This window comes from Bacillus rossius, chromosome 13 (assembly GCF_032445375.1).
Source record: "Bacillus rossius redtenbacheri isolate Brsri chromosome 13, Brsri_v3, whole genome shotgun sequence".
Taxonomy (NCBI): domain Eukaryota; kingdom Metazoa; phylum Arthropoda; class Insecta; order Phasmatodea; family Bacillidae; genus Bacillus; species Bacillus rossius.
In genome coordinates, this window is record NC_086340.1 from 49,289,039 (window position 1) to 49,306,836 (window position 17,798).

The window sequence follows — 17,798 nt, forward strand, 5'->3', positions numbered from 1 at the left end:
GTAAAGTTTGCTGGTGTCTTTTAATTCAGTATTGTCTCTACATGGAATGTTCTGAAACTGGTGTAGTCTCTCACTGTGCAGTCTGCAACTAAGCTGCTTAATCTGTGACCATTACATTTTATTCGTGATATTCTGCAGCAAAGTTTCAGCATAAAAAATGCATGTAATTAGAGTAAACTTTTTAAAATGCAGCATTCATGAACTAGGCCATATTTTGGCATTTCAGAGTGGGCTGAAATTTAGGCCATGTAGCATGCAAAACATCTTGAAAGGCTTATTGATTAAGCCTGTATCACACACTGGAAGGTTTCATATAGACTTTGCAATATAAGCTTCCAGTATAACTGCTAGCTAAGCCTCTGTGGTCTCAATGTAAGAAACTATTGCACGTATAATTGTGACTTATGCAGGCTTAGCGTGTGCAAATGGTTTTTGTTATGATAGTTAATACTTTTTGTGTTTTTCAAACATGGATGTTTCTCAAAATTGTTGCATATTCCTGTAACTTCAACATACCACATGTTCCCAGAGTTTCAAATCTATAATCAATATAACTTCAATACCCCCAAAATAAATTACCATTTTTATCACTGGGGGCACATTACCACTTCATTCTGATTGTGTAAAATTTTCAATTTTTATGAAACCTTCCACAGAAAATTTGAACATGACAGATTACAAGAACTTCCATGAAAAGGGCAGTACTGTTTTAATTCTTCTACAGAACCTTCCGTACTAGCTGCCCTGGAATACCTTCCGAGGGAATTGCCATAGTGTGATAAGGGCTCTTAGTTGTCTGGAGCATGTGCTCTTATCATAGGTAAACATTCTACAAATACGAACATGGCCATTTTTTTTTATAAAACTCATGGGCCATATTTCAAACTCGCTGCAACACAGTTTAAGTACCAGTTAGGATTAGTTTAAAATGTTTAAGCCAGGGCTCTATAATTGGTGGGCATCAGGTCGTCATGATGCTTAACTTACCCTTGCGGGAGACTTAACTTCTGCCAAGATACCGAGATATTATACAGTTTTTAAAATAAATGTAACTAAATAACTAAATTAGTAACTAATAACAGTTGCAAGATTAAAATATGAACAAAATAAAAATAAAAATTACATTGCAAAAACTAAAAAAAAAAAAACTTTTAATGAACTGCAACTGTATAACATAATTTTTTTTAATAATCTTAAAATAAGAATCAAGTATCAAACAAAACAATCAATTTAAAGGAAAAAAAGTGTGGGTGCTCTCTTTTTTTATTTACAAAATGACTGTCCTAACGAATAATCATTATTGATAGAAAACTTAAGGCAACTGATATGAAGCACTACACACTTTTTCATTAAAATTAAGTGTTTTATTTATTACTTAATTGTTATTTTAAACTTATTTAAAAAAATACCTTATACAGAGTTCTAGTTCATTCTATTGCTGTTGAACAAATTACTTAAATTTAAAGATTATTGTTTACCGGGACAGTATTTGAATTTGTGTGTGTAGTTTATCTGTGGTGTGCTGCAGTATAAACAAGGCAAAAAAAAGCCAAAGTTTGTTCACCACAGATAAGAATCAATGAATGGGCTTGATGTCCCATCAACATACAGGTTATCGAAGTTGATGATGGATGATGAGATGAGAAAGGAACATTGATGGAATGAATGATTGGGGGAAATGGGAAGAACGAGGAAACCTACTGGCTGATGTAAACATCTGTCACGTTTCCTACTTGAAAAATTTTTGGGTCTGACCTAAGTGGAAAATGAACCCAGATGCCTTGGTAGGTGGCAAGTGGTCTGACATCTTAACCACTGCGACCTCTAGTCATGTACAGTACTGCCATGGCTCGGCTAGGATTTATAGTTTGTTCCTGGTAATTTCTTACCTTTGACTACAGTGCTAGTAAATATTGGGCTATGGGCTATAAAAAAGTAAAAAAAGCTTGTCATTCCATTAATTTGTATGAGTACCTAAAAAAATTTAACTAAGGCAAAAAATTTCAAAAACTAATTACAGGCCATAATTCCTCTTAACAAAACTTATATAAAGATTACTCTGAATGGTTCTGGTGCAAAATTTTTTTTTTATCTATTAAATAAAAATGAAAATTTGTATATTTTTTTTTTCAAAATCTTACATTTCTGAAAGTTCTTCACAGATTGCTTTGAAATTTTGATTCAACATTGCATTCGTATAAGCACGTGTTTTTATACACCCATGTCACACCTGTGATAGTTAAAAATATGGATAATAATACAGATAACTAAAAACACTGATTTTTAATATTTTTGTTGCCATAGTGTGAGATATATAGAGATATATGCAGGGGCGAAACCAGGGGGGGGGGGGTAGGGATTAACCCCCCCTCCCCCCCTTTAGCACCAAATATTTAATTAATTTCCTATTCATCAGTCAACAAATTTCATATTAAAATTAATAAAATCTTTACCATTACAATGTTTAAATATAAGTACCGGAAACTGCTATAATAGCACTATTTTACACCTTAAAATTCAAATTTTTCCGGGGGAGAACTTTAATACGGTTGGGTGGTGGGGGGGGGGGGGGGGGGGGCATGCTTCTTAACACCCCCCATACACAAATCCTGGCTACGCCACTGGATGTATGAGGATATATATGTGTGATATATAGAAAGAGAATTAGAGAAAGAGAGATAGAGAGATGCTTTGTATGTGTGTACCTACTTAAATAAATTACAAAAATATATTTATAAGGCATTGCAACACATTAGCTAGTATCACATAAATATGTAAAGTACTTAGAGCATAATATATTATTTTGTTTTAATGTATATGCACATTACGCTAATTTAATCCTATATATTAATGACTGGCGGCTTAAAGTCTGGCAGACATCAGGTATAATGTTGGAGATTGTAAGGGGTGAAATGATACCAAAACTGTAGGATTTACAGTTGCAGTAACTGTTCTGCAGCTTGTTACTAAAAAAAAAAAAAAAATTAGCCAGTTACCATACTGAGTGATCACTGGTCATATATATTGTTACGATTATTAGAACAATAAATAATCGTCGTGGGAAAACTACTGGGTTAGTGAATGGATAGCCCAATTAAAGATTCTACCACTACAGTTTTATTGATTGCCAATATGTACATCACTAAAAAATTATCTTCTAAAAATGCCTAATAATCAATTACATTTAAAAATGTTTATTCCCCAGTCACTCGGTTTTTACACACTGCACACGTCGCTGGGCCGCACCTCTGGCGCAATTCTCGCCGCAGCACTCCTCGTGGTCCTCCGTCGCGGGACTCCGCCGCTGCCATCGCACTCCCTTTCGCCAAGGATCCGCTGGACGCTTCGCTCGGAACTTCGATCGGGACTGTCGCCACACATACTGCACTCTCACACAGATTATCGCCTTGAAACTCCGCCGCACCCGCGGCACTATTGCCCGGATCAATTCAACTCCCGGAGGCCGGCGTCCTGGGCTTATATAGGCCCAGGTGCCACGTCTAGAATTCACGAGCGTGGCTGGGGCCAGTCGTGTCATTCCGTGCCGACCTGACGCCAGAATTATTGAGACGCGTCGGTAGCTTGTGCGGCGGCCTGCTGAACTTTCCCCAGCTGCAAGGTGTCAGTTACGAGTTGCGTCGCGCGGGGAGCGTCGGGAAGGAGGGGGGGGGGGGAAGCGGCGACTCTTGTAATCCGACCAGGCGCGCGTGGCATGTCTTACGTTGCGGCGGCCACGTAACATCAGTGGCCGTGCGGGGCCGCCAGCCAGCTCCGGCCCTGTTCATGTTCGTAACAATATATATCTTTTATATAAAATATGTTTGATAATTTTTTGTAAGTCTGTATCAGGAAAAAAAAAAGTTGCTCCAATTTATTTTTTCATTTGCTTGTTTGTTTGTGAGGACTGACTTCCTGGTGAGGAATTCCATATCAAATCAACCAATATTTAAACCTTGCGGTTTTCAAAAATAATCATATTTGGTGATTGTGTTCTACTCATCAGTATGACCAAAAATACAAATTAAAATTTTTAATAACCTTTTGTTTTTGATCTATATATTTTTAAAAAATTAAAAAAAAAAATGTTTGTAGACACATTTTGAAATATTTAAAAGCATGTAACTCTAAACAGAAAGCTCAAATTTATACTCTTTAGAATGACAAGGGCTTTAATTTGACACATAACTGTAGTGTATAATATCTCTTTATATTTTTTCCAAATTTAAATTGAAAATTGGTGCGTGTGAAAAGTTTGCTAATTTATGACTTGTAACATCATAAAAAAAGTATTTAAATTTTTTATTTAAACTTGTGTTAGTAATTGATTCTCCAGTATACCATAAAAATTTACGTAAGAAACGTTAGGTCCAAATAGGGTGATAATTTATTTGGTAAACATAACAACTGGAGTTACTGAAGCAGTGACATGTTTCTTTCCCGTCTCAACTTGCAACCCTTAGTCAGCTTCCTCCTATTAGGGCTCTAGTCTTCAGTCATTGTGTTGTGAGTTGTCTCAGAGCGAACAAGTGCTCTGTGCATATTCATAAGAGACAAAAGGATAAACACGGGGGTAAATAATGTTTCAATAATTTTAATAAAGACAGCCATTGGGTAACTAAAAAACTAAGGAATGTCACATCATGGATGAAAAAGCTAAACAATATTATTGAAGATGGAATAAAAATGTGCACTTCTTGCCGCTTAGAGTTAAGTAAGAAACAGTCATACTCAAGTTATGAAAGTGATACAAATATTCATGATTAACCACTGCAGAAAGTGTAAGTACAAAACCATATAGAATTAGGTATAGATTTTTTAAATGCTTCATTGACATCAATGGGAGAATCGCCTGTTGTGAAAATAAAATGTAAATCAAATAAGAAAAACTTGACAAAATTCAATTAAGATTTAATGAAACTTTTTTCCAAGCTGGTAACATAGAACAGGATAACAAGAATCTACCTGACAACTCGCAGACAGAAATTCGTAATCAGCTGAAAGAAAAATATGTAACAGCAAGCAAGAGTGAAAAACTTCAGATTTTAACAATTTTACCAACCAGTTGGTCTTGTGCAAGAATGGGATGTGATTTTGGTCTTAGTAACTATATGGAGAGGAAGGAAAAAAAAACTTGTTGAAGAAAAAGGGAGTGCGATCGACACCTGATCCAAATCCTGCGAAAACTCTACCTTGCGAAACAGGTGTGTTGGTAACGGAATTTTATAAAGACGACGAAGTGAGAAGGCAAATATCTGGAAAAAAAAAATAATCTCTCCATGGGTAAGAACACTTAAAATACGCCCATCCATTTTCAAAAAAGGTTGATTTTGTGAAATTTGCGTGAAATTTTCAATATCTCCAAATCAAAATTCCCTTATTTAAAAATTCGCTTTTCAAAGTTTGTAGATTTGATACCCAAGAAGTGCATTATTCGTGGTGCCAGTGGCACTCATTCTGTCTGTGTTTGCACTGCTTACCAGACATGTTTTCAGGAGGTAGGTAAAATAAATTGACACTTCCTGGCTTTAAAAGTCCTCTGTTGAGTTACAAGGAATGTATGGCTAAAGTTATGTGAGATCCACCATTACAGGCATGCTTCCTAAATGAATGTAACTACTGTTCCGATATTGAGGAATTTAAAGAAGCTTTAACCTGTTTTTTTTTTGAGGAGGAAATGATTGACAACATGACTTACAAACAATGGATTACTGTTGAATGATACAATTTCGAAACATATACCAAACCATTAGATGAATTTGTTACAGAATTTGGCAATTAATTGAGTAACCTTAAAAAACATGACTTTGTAACTTAACAAAAATCATGGTTGTAAGAAAGTGAAGCTGTATAGTAACATTGGATTTTGCCGAAAATTATTTGTTTCATCTACAGGTTGAGACACAAGGGTTTCATTGGAACAATTCTATGGCTACTGTGCACCAATGTGTAGTATATTTCAAGGAAAGCAATCAAACAGGAAAACAAGAGCTAGTTCACGAGAGTTTTGTATTTATATCAGACTGCCTAACACACAATACTGTCATTGTTCATGCTTCCCAGGAAAAGTTAATCCTATTTCTGATAAATATTTGCTAAATTTGAAAAAGCTGGACTATTTTTCAGATGGTTCAGCTGCACAGTACACAAATTGTAAGAATTTTCTGAAGATTTGCTATCAAAAAGAGGAGTTTGGTGGACTAGAGGCTGAGTGGCACTTTTATGCCACATCACATGGGAAGGGAGTTTGTGATGGAGTTGGGGGTGCTGTTAAAAGGCTTGCTGCCAAAGCCAGCCTCCAAAATCCATTAGAAAACAAAATTCTAACACCTTTTCAGCTTTTTCAGTGGGCTGTGAAAATTTTTCCATCCATTACATGTTTTTATGTAACCAATAAAGAGTACATATATAAATGAAGAAAAGATTCTAAAACCAAGGTTTGAAAAAGCTGTGGCAGTCCCTACAACCCAAAATTTCCATGCCTTCATCCCTCTAGATGTAAATAGGGTCAAAACCAAAATTTACTCATTTTCTAAAGATTCAGAAACACACAGGGTACAGATCAGCTCTGGTGATGAAGACATTCCATTTGAATAAATTGTGTGTTTTGTCGCCTGTGCTTATGATAAGGAGTGGTGGTTAACACATGTTCACTCAATAGATGATGTTGAAAAATAAGTTTGTGTTTCCTTTCTTCACCCAAAATGACCATCACCATAATTCACATATCCTAGAAGATCAAATACATTAGCACTGCCAATAAACTTTATTTTGTGCAAATTACATCCAACCACAGCAACAGGTAGAACCTACCAAGTTCCAGCAGATGAGATGGCCGAAGCAGCACAAGTTCTGGCAAAGAAGAGAACACCTTTACTAATTTAAAGCTCTAAAAGAAGAAGAAAAACTGTTCCTTGAGTGTAAAGAAAGTTGAATTTTTTGTTTAAATAAAATGGGTTAAACAAAATTTAAATAAAATTGAGTAATGCTTAAAAGATTAATTTTTATCTAGGCTAACAAGTAACGAATTAACAGAATTTGCACACGCATTAATTTACTTAAATATCATTTCAATAGGTATGTTACCATTGGACTACCATTATGAAATTTTTTACACATCTTACTAAAGTGGTTTGGTATAAAATATATGTTATTTCATCAAAATTAAAAATTCCAAATTCATTTTATTAAGAAACACTCAAGTTATATGTCAAATTAAAACCCTTGTCGTTCTGAAGAGAATGGTATAATTTTGAGCTTTCTAGGACAAACATTTTTAGAGTTACATGCTTATAAATATATCAACATGTTCCTGCAAACTAAAGTTTTTTTAATTTTTCAAAAGTTTATAACTCGAAAACCAAAGGTAAAAAAAAAATTCTAACGTATATTTTTCATCTGCTAAGCTAATACTATCTCATATAAAACCATCATATAGATCGGAAGACATAATGTTATGACCATTGGTTGATTTGGTGTGGAATGACCCTGGTTAGCCCTTCACCTTAAAGGGGAGCCTCCCATTTCAGGTCAAGATTTTATATTTATATTAATCACTGATCAACTTTTAGACTTTTTCAATTGTTTAACTTTCACAAAATGAAAAAAAATACATACTTCGTATACTTTTTGCTTAATTAGCTGCCAAAGTTACATTTTTAACGTTTTTGGGTTGTACAAATGAGAATTATATTTATTGCAGAGCTGAAACTTTTTAAGTTTAACTGCAATGCCAATGGCTACTTCAAGAAATGGTGTGAATTTTTTTCAGAAAATATTAATTAATTTTACCTGGTATTTCAAAATTCTCAAATTTGTTACGATTTTGACAACCAAGAAACATGAAATCAGTTTTTGTGATAGAAATGCAAACCATTTTTTAAATTAGCCAGTGGCATTGCAGTTAAACCTAAAAAGTTTCAGTTCTGCAATAAATTAAGTTCTCCTTACTTGTACTACCCAAAAACGTTAAAAATGTAACTTTGGCAGCTAATTATGCAAAAAGTATGCGCTGCATATATTTTTCATTTTGTGAAAGTTAAACAATTGAAAAAGTAAAAGTTGATCAGTGATTAATATAAATATAAAATCATGACCTGAAATGGGAAGCTCCTTAAGGCAAATGGAACTCTTCTGGAATGAAAGATGGGAAGAAACTTGCATGGTGTTATGAACCTGATGCTCAGTCCCACATGCCATATTGGTAGGTAGAAGATTACGTGGTGAAGTAAGTTAAAACTGAAATAAACCTGATAAGCATGTCAATATACCATTTAACTCCGAAATGCAAGTTAATACATGATAAAGCAATGAAATGCAACTAAAATCACAAAATTAATCAGTATTTTTAGTTAAAACTTAATTCAAATCTCATGTAATGTAATGTAATATTTTAATACATAAGATTCAATGAATGTAATTGTAATTTATTCAACATGTAGTGTTTACTAAATTATATGTAGGCCTAATAAATAGATTGTAAAAAATAAAATTCACTTTTTTTAATTTTGCAACTGTTATTAGTAACTCATTACAACATTGGTACATTTTTAAACACACAAGTATGTACTGATTTATTTTTATTGTTCAAAATAGTTTTGTCTTCGATATACAGACTTTTTACAAATTATTATAATGTCAAGTGTATTATATGTTGTTAAAAATATACTTTTATGGTGAAATAAGTACTATGAAACATTTAAGTGTCATATTAGTTCAACAATATGCTATCTTTTTGAATAAACAGTATTCATAAAAAAGGAAAAAAAAACAATAAAACCAGATTCTCCTGTTTTAAAAATTTAATTGGCCTTAAAAATAAAACTATAAAATCTTATCTCTACATATTGGTTATTTCATTTTCTTGTCAGTAATATTTTATTTGAGGGCTTTTTGACGTGACGTCTAATAAATCGATGAACGCCGGCTGCACGCACGAAAAAGGATGACTCATTGTCCCGTTACACACATTGTCCCATTACGCTTTGTCCCATTACGCTCATTGTACACTTGCACTTCATCTATCTCTCTTCCACTCGATTGGAACAACCATCGATTTGACTTTTTCGAGGCACATTAAACTTGAAACACTCCCATTCGTTTCCTACTTTTCCTATCATCGTCCTATCCTTAACAGAATAACACAGATTGGAAGAAGTTAAATAGCAAACATGTATAAAAGTTATAGTTAAATTAACCTGTTCGTTAAAGTAATAAACATATTTGAATTAATGTGTGCAAATAAAAGTAAATTTATCAATTAAATTGTAGGTTTCATTTCACTCCTTCTTTGTATAAAAGTTATAGTTAAAATAATCTGTTCGTTAAAGTAATAAACATATTTGAATTAATGAGTGCAAATAAAAGTAAATTTATCAATTAAATGGTAGATTTCATTTCACTCCTTCTATGTATCCATACAAAATAGTGATAATTCAATAAAAATGATTCAATTTTATTCATAACAGTATGCAATCATTTCATCAATGTTTTTTTATGACGTCACGTTAAACTATCATCCGTAAACCAACTTTAAAGACAACCAATTTTTTAACTGCACAAATTAATGGAATAATAAGCTTATTATTTTACTGCCAAACATTTACTACCAGTGTAGCCAAAGGGAGGAAATATTGGTTATTTCACACAGACGTTATTTCACTACATCAGGTCACAATGTTGACTTCAACACGTACCCAAAGGCAGGTCGTATTCGTTTCGAGTAATGAGATGCAGTACAGAAGCTGTGACTTAGTGCTCGAACAGTGGTTAGGAAAATTCTGTGATGCTGGTTTGGACATCCTGTTTTGGAACTGCAGAATGTTATTTATTAAGTAAACAGAGAAACATAAACACAATTTGTTTATCAGTGTTTCATACTATAAATATCACTAGCTCATGTGGTACTTGTAATAGGAAGTTAAACCTTTTCTAAAGAACTTTAAATAAATAAAATTTCTGAAACTCACATTAGCCTTCCCAAAATGGAGTTTTTTTTGTAAACTTTTGTTATTTAAAAATAATTTAATGAATTAATCAGCTTTTACTGTAGAGGAATGTGTGTTAATTATTTTGTATACAGTTAGTAGCATGTCTTATGCTTCTCTTATTGCATGCATAAATGTGATTATAAGGAACAAGATTATAAGGTGAATTGCATTAAAACCTTAACTCAGAAAAGCATCTCATTTCCACACAAGAAATTGTACCACAGTGCTTGTATCAGAATTATTAATTTAATTAATATTAATGTGCATCTCTTATTGTTTCTCTTTTAAACCACAAAGCTCGCTTATTTATTTATACTGTTCTGACTTTATCTGTATTAGACCAATTTAATACCAATTATTTTATCGTAAAAATGCAGCATATAAATTTTAGTACCATTTTGGTGGGGTAGATATTACAAAACAGCTTTTATAAAAATGAAAACAATAACAAAGAATTCTTCTGTTTTAAAAATAAAATTGGGCTAAAAATTAAACTATAAAATCTTGTACTAAAAATGAAATCGGGCTAAAAATTAAACCATAATCGTTTGTCCTAAAAATGAAATTGGGCTAAAAACTAAACCAAAAAATCTTGTCCTAAAAACGAAATTGGGCTGAACATTGAACCATGAAATGTTGTTGGTGGTGATGGATGACGGGTGTGCCGGGGAGTGCAGACGAGCCGCCTGGAGGGCCCCGCGCGGGTGTGGGCTGTGCCCCCTGGCCGTGTGCGGGAGGCCGGCCACTACAACACGTGCCTGGGCTTCCCGTCGCCGCAGCTGGCCGTGCTGACGGACGGCGCGGGTCGTCTGCTCCTCGCCGCCACCGACCGGCGTCCCGGCGGAGCCCCCTGGAAGGTCAGTCCTCCTCCAGTCGTTCAGACTGCATGGCTGCTCTCCAACTGATCTCCGATCCACACAACTGTCGCCAAAGTAATGGTGGTCCTCCCAGCCATGGAAACACATAATTAGGGTACTCCCCTGGTACGTGCATGAACATTAAATAAAATCTAAGCTATCCTAATACTTAAAAGTAAACACATTCTACACACATAAACTGCACCAGCGTTAAATAACATAAATGAATACAGTAGATACCCTTTTTTTTACATATTTCAAGGGACCTGAAAAAATGTGTGTAAAATGCAGGAATATGTAAAAAGTGGGAAATGCTAAATTTTTTAAAATTAATATTTAAGCGTTATAAATACCATTATAATCAGATAGTATGCACTAAATAAAGTCAAATGTTACATATTCTCAAGTTTTACACAATAATAAGCACTTCATTATCTCAGACAGTAAAACAAAGACAACCTTAACAGCACTTTAAACAAAATTGTTATTAAAAATTGTTACTATACAATAATTACCTTCAATATTACGCTTAGTCAAATACAATCAATCTTACTTAAAGCTTCTTGAAGAAGTCTGAAATGTGCGATTGTTTTGAACGGAGTCTGCACAAGTGCTCAATGTCCACCTCAAGTTTGTGCAGGGTCGGAATAAGGTCTTCAGCATTATTGAAACTAGACACAAATGTTTTTAAGTTACGCACCGCTTGAGTTGCTTCTGCCTGCATTGGAATAGGTTCTTCACCATCTTCGTCTTTTTCGCTATCTTGACAATCAACAGAAGCATTTTCTGTCAGATGGTTGTCGACGATGTCATTTAAATCTTCAAATTCTGTTGTTACATCACTGTCTACTTCTACAAAGTCACTAAATGACACACCAGCTTGCAGTTTTGTCACTTCTTCATCAAGTTGATCATTACTGGATAACTCTTCAACACCAGTCATTCCAGAAGAAAAGAATCCGGCTTTCTTGAAACAGCTATAGTTACTGGCTGTACCTTGTTCCACGAATAAGCAATGTTATGAAGTGCATCAAGAACATTGAACTTCAAGTTGGTGGGGTGTTTTCCAGATTCCAGCATGCACAGAGCTTTCTGCACCAACCTTTTCCTGTAGTTTACCTTGAACACATGAATTATGCCCAAGTCTAAAGGCTGCAGGTGGCTGGTGCAGTTAGCAGGAAAAAAGACCAACTTTACGTTCCTCAGCTCTATGTGATGTGGATGTGCTGGACACTGGTCAATAAAAAGGACAATTTTACAGTTTTGGCTTCCCATTTTCGCATCCAGTGCATGTAGCTGAGACTCAAAAATGCTACTAGTCATCCAAGCTTTCAAGTTTGATGAATACTTTGTGGGCAGTGTTTTTATGTTCCTAAAACATCTGTGATTCTTACTTTTACCAATTACAAATGGTTGCAGCTTTTCACTGCCATCTGCATTTGTCGCAAGAAGAACGGTAAGTCGTAATTTACTGTTTTTTTCCTCCATGGCAGCGTTCTCCTTTAAAACTGAGTGTTTTGCTTGGCATCACACCATAGAACAGTCCAGTTTCGTCTGCATTAAATACATCCTTTGATGCGTAGTCCAAGAGATGATGAATTGATGACGTAACTGCTCAGTTTTCCAGGTTTCGACAGTTTGAGTGTTCACACTATTACTTTCGCCGCAGATTGTACTGAACACAACATTATTTCTTTCTTTGAATCTGCAAATCCAGCCGTTAGATGAAGTGAAATCTTTGATTCCTAACCTATCAGCTATTTGCAGTGCTTTCTCACGAAGTAAAACACCACTGACGGGAATGTTTGCAGATCATGCTTCAGTAAACTACTTTTTCAAAATTTCTTCCAGCTTCTCGTAAGTTGATGTCCGTACATACTTTCGCTTACTCGCGGCCGCTGCCCCACATTTAACAGAATTTTCTTCCACTGTCTTGCGGTTTCTCAAAATTGTGTTCAGTGTTGAACATGAAATCTTAAGTTCATTAGCAAGAGAAACTTGGGTAACCCGGTGCGCATCATAGCATCTCAAAATGTCCAGTTTTTCTTTTATTGTGAGAGTTTTTCGTACACTTTTTTCAGACATCATGAATACTCCCGCACTAGAAAATTATTTATTTCAGATTTTGGGCAAATATTTAAATAAAACTAACTCATCACTTGTTATGAATTGGAAAAAAAACGTAGCACTATCGTTGCCATGTTCGGAATTCACTACTGCCAACTGCTTCCAGAAACTTTTTTTTGGGAATTTGTTAACACAAAATCATTTATTAAAATATAAAATACCATTTACATTTTTATAAATGATTTACGAATTTTATTTATATTGCTAACACAAACGGCCATTTTATAATTTTAAATCACTAATATTAAGTCGCCAAGAAAAACTTACCTTCAACTAACCATTGAAGTGAAACGAGCTTGACCACACACACACACGAAGATGCCATTTTTGCTGGAATTAATTTTCTTTGAATAATTTTAGTATTTGCTCAGAAATCGCGTCTATAACTTTTAATAAGTGCGTATGTAAATTTATGTATAAATATTTAAACAATTGGCATATTTTGTTTTAACTTTACCTATCGTTTCCGCATATCACAGAATATTTAGACGTATGGCCGTATAGTTAAATTGGCACAGAATAAAATTTCGAAGTGAAGGTTGTTTACAATGGCAAATGAAGGTGTCGCGAGTACGTGCATGGACGTATTAGAAATATGTTCTAATCATAATAATATTCACTTTATTTTATAGTGTTCTTTCTGAACTTTTTCTGATGGTATTCTCACAGATGCTGCGCTGTTGCAACGTAAATTACGGGAAATGCTTCCGCATATAGCGGGAAAATAATGCATTAATACCATAGGGGAAATGATGGTGCAAATAAAAAAATACGTTAACTACGGGAAAACGCAAATCCCGGGTACGTGAAAAAGAGGTTCTACTCTAATATTTTAATGAAAACTATCAAATACAGACTGTAGAAATAATTTAAATTATAAGTGCAAGCCGCTCTTGCATTAGCACATAGAGTAGGCGACCAGATAGAAGCATACCAAATATAATTAATTAAATAAGCCGAAAGCTATCTCGAGGTGGAGCACGCCTGAGTTGTGATAGTCTAATGAATTATTCTATTCAACATCTAAATGATTTAATGTAAACTATTAAATGAATTGCTCAATAAAAGTTTGGAATAATGTGGATACAATTATATTGTCATTCCTATGTTTATGTGGCATTAAATATAATACTCGTTTTGATGATATTCCAAACTTGTTTAGGTGTGTGATTTGAAAATTATTTGTGCCTGTATTTTGCTGATACTAATTATATGCTGTTAAGAATTTTTTCATTCCTAATCACATCCTTATCAAAGGTAATCTTCTTTGATCCCACTAGAGAAGGGATTTTTTGGTTGTAGAGTATAAATTATACATTACTTCTACATTGCACATTGTATAGACTGCAAGGTCCATTACCAAAATACGTAAGCGTATCACAAAAAATATGTTCTTTTTCGTTATGTATATGGTCTCCAATGCATAAAACCTACATTCAATTTGTATAGTTTTACTTATTTGAAATAAAATAGCAATGCCAAAAAGTTTTACTTCCATTATACTTAGCAGTTCTATGAAACCAATTTTAACTAACTGTACTCATAAGGAATTTTGGTGGCCATAACTAAAAATAATATACCATTTATTACTCTTTTATTCAGCTTATCTATATCTGTAACATCTGTGATTTTATAAATACTCATATTTATTTGCGGTAATAAATTGTAGTACTTTTTCTTTTCTTTTCTGAAGATGTTAAATTGATTTGAGCAATCATGTTATTCAAGTTTTGTGGCTTGTGTGACGGAGTACTAACAAATTTGTAATTTTTTCATTTGTAGCTTTTATTCAGCGGGTACGTTTGTGAAAAGGAACAGCCGTTCACGCTCCTTCACTCCCGCCACCGCACGACTCACGACACACAAGAAGTCCACTGCCTCCTTTTGCACATTGACGAGTCCGTCGGCAGAGAGAGTGGGGACGGCAAGGAATCGGTGCCAGTGTTTGTGAATGTGCTGGAGTGGGTGGTGGTTGTGGAAGGTAAGAAGAGGTGTTGTTGTTGTTGTTGGTTTACTTAGCTATTGTTACTGCCCTTGTGTAGTTAAAGAAAAACTGTATATAAATTTATTTATCAGAGTCTGGGCTTCACAATAACAACTATATACTTTGAGGACACAAGGGAGAAACATTTAAAAGTTAATTAGTTCTCACAATAGGAACTAGGAAGGTGGATCATATTCGAAGTGAAAAACAAAATCTGGTTTCCTTATCTGCTACCTGTTTTATTGTTAATTAAGATTTATTATATTTTCTTTGGATATTCATTGAAATTACAAAATTACCCTTGACAGAATTAATTATAAGGAGGGCCCGGGCTGTTAGTAAATATCAATCAAAACTATCTGATACATTTTACAAATTTAACAATCATTTTTTCACCAAAATAAATATAACATTAATAATTTTAATTGATTTAAGACATTAGTTGTTCTGATCGGTGCTGGAATATATATTTTCAATATTCCACAGGGGACTGTTCATAGGGTGAGGATAACTAGGAGATTCTGGCATTCTTCAATTTCCGGGGGGACCGGCGTGAATTTTGTCGATTAAATTTTGAAAAGTCTTGCACTAATTCTTGAACTGGGACTTGAAAAACTCTTGCACTGTAATCCAAATAAATGGAAAATTTAGGGCAAAAGATTAAATGGAGAGGTAAATATAGCCCAAAAGGACATAAAATTTTCCACTTATCAGTCTGGGGTTGGAGTGAAGTGTGTCACTCCCTCAGGTGTGGTGGCGAGAGTGGTCGCGGTGGACCGTCGCGAGACATCGTAAGAACTAGCTACTGGGCTGATCTAAAGAGAATAGCCAACTAGATGAATAAAATAAATTAGGGAAAACTCTCGAACTTAAGAGATTACATCTCTTAATTTAATTGCGGCCGAAAATGTTAAAAGTCGCGGGAGATGAGCTCTGGCGCGAGATGTGATCGCGGTGACTGCAGCGGGACGAATCTATCTCCCAGGTGACATGTGGTTAATTTTGGGGCGAGAGGCTCGAAGTCCTAGGGAGTGGGAGAAATGGCCTCTGATTGGCTGGAATAAGCCCGCGGAGTACTTGCCCCGCCCACCAAGAAAAAAAATACGAAGAGGGCTAATTGCCTAACTTACAGGGGCCTCAGAGGTGCAAAGCAGAATGCTCTGTCTGGGACAACCGGAACTGACTCGGTGTTGGTACGCCAGAGTGCCGCGAGGGGGGACTAGCGAAAGCTAGGGCCATATGAAGCTCACTGGTGCGAGATCTATCGGGGAGGAATGGAACTTAGAGTGTGTTGTGCAAGCGGCTTGCAGAGGTCTCACTCCGACGGCTAACTAAAGGTAAGTTAGTTCGCTTAGCCGCCCGGAGATGGCGCCATCGGTCCGTTCGCCAACCAGTGGTTTGTTCTAGAGACGGGAGGACGTTGATCTGGGCGGAAGTTCCTGGAAAGGATGGAGGGTTTGGGGGAGAGGGGGGGGGGTTGGCTTGTGGGAAATCTCATGTGCCAGGCGTCGATACGTGCCTGACGGCACTGAAACATTAGAAAGGGGAGGCGCCCTCCTGTCACGAAGTCAGACACTATTACTGGTTGGGTTCGTGACTCGAGGCTGGGAGAAAAGTGAGGCGAATTTCTAGCATATGCGAAATTACATCTGGGTGTAGGTTGAAGCGTTGGGAAAGTGTCGCGGGACTCTCGTAGGAAAGAGTTGATCAGTATGCACGAAGGTCTAATGAAGTTTATGTTTATGTTGAAAAATAAATTTGTGCCAAATACTTAAAATTTTCGGCACACTATTGTCTTGTTTCTTCTTTGAATTTATATTTTTGACTTATGTTTTTTGTTTGTGATATATAAAAATTGTGACCAAAGGGTGTTAGTTCCTGTGCAGAAAGTTTGGAAAAACCCGCGTACTATTCAGAAACAGCAAGGATTTCCTTTTGGAAGATATATTTGGTATTTTTGTTTGTATTTAACTTTTCTGTGTACAGTATTTCAAGTTATACTATGTAAGTAGAATGCAAGTACACCAATCCCTCACTTAGCACGACTAATTCGTTCCTAAAAATGTTCGTGTTAATCGAAATCGCGTATTCTGAAGCATTAGTCCCCATAAATATAAGGCTAAATTATTTAATGTGTTCCAAGATGTGTAGGGAAGTAATCTTTACATAATATAAATGCGTAGAATAATACTTGAAAATGCATATGTCATATCATTTATCTTTTTAAGCCTACCACCGAATACGTTAGATAAAGAAAACATGGCACAGTGTAACGGGAGATAAGTGGTAACATATTTACCGTCAGTCAGCAGGTTGGCTTGCCCGCCCAGGCGTGACCTTCAACACACGCGTGCGTCTGTCTGCCTGCTGTTGCAAGCAGCTGGATCCTTTGTTATTACGTTTAAAACTTAACAAAATTAAAACACTTTTATGAAATTAAGAACCGGTTTTATATAACTTTAAAACACACAGCCATATGTAAACATTTAATTTGTTATGCACACCTTTTATAAAAGCGGCTATGTAAACAAATCAGTTAACATATAAACAGATTCAGATTTTCCCTAGAGCACAAACATAACATTAAAATATGTACAATATGTACATATACAAAACATAAAAGTTAGTTAAATATTTTCTGGGGTGAAATTAACACTATCATCTTGCTTTTTTTTTTAAAAAAACGTGTCCAATTTCATCTGCTTTGGTTTCTGTTCTGTCAAAAAAGTTTTGTAAACTTCACATTCTTGTTTGATTCCTTTAATCACAGTGTTTTTGCGTTCATCATCGGGATCATTTTCTTCTAGGATAGAGAATGCTTCGTTTATTAAACAAAAAAATTTG

At 35.1% G+C, this 17,798-nt stretch overlaps 1 protein-coding gene across 1 annotated transcript in view; it reads left to right on the forward strand.

Annotated features, from left to right (window-relative positions):
- Nucleotides 1-17,798, forward strand: part of LOC134538559 (nudC domain-containing protein 1) — a 105,316-nt gene that overhangs the window by 10,967 nt on the left and 76,551 nt on the right. Inside the window, exons 3-4 of the mRNA XM_063379982.1 lie at nucleotides 10,664-10,843; nucleotides 14,753-14,951. Coding sequence (XP_063236052.1) covers nucleotides 10,664-10,843; nucleotides 14,753-14,951 — 379 coding nt within the window. The remainder of the gene's footprint in view (nucleotides 1-10,663; nucleotides 10,844-14,752; nucleotides 14,952-17,798) is intronic.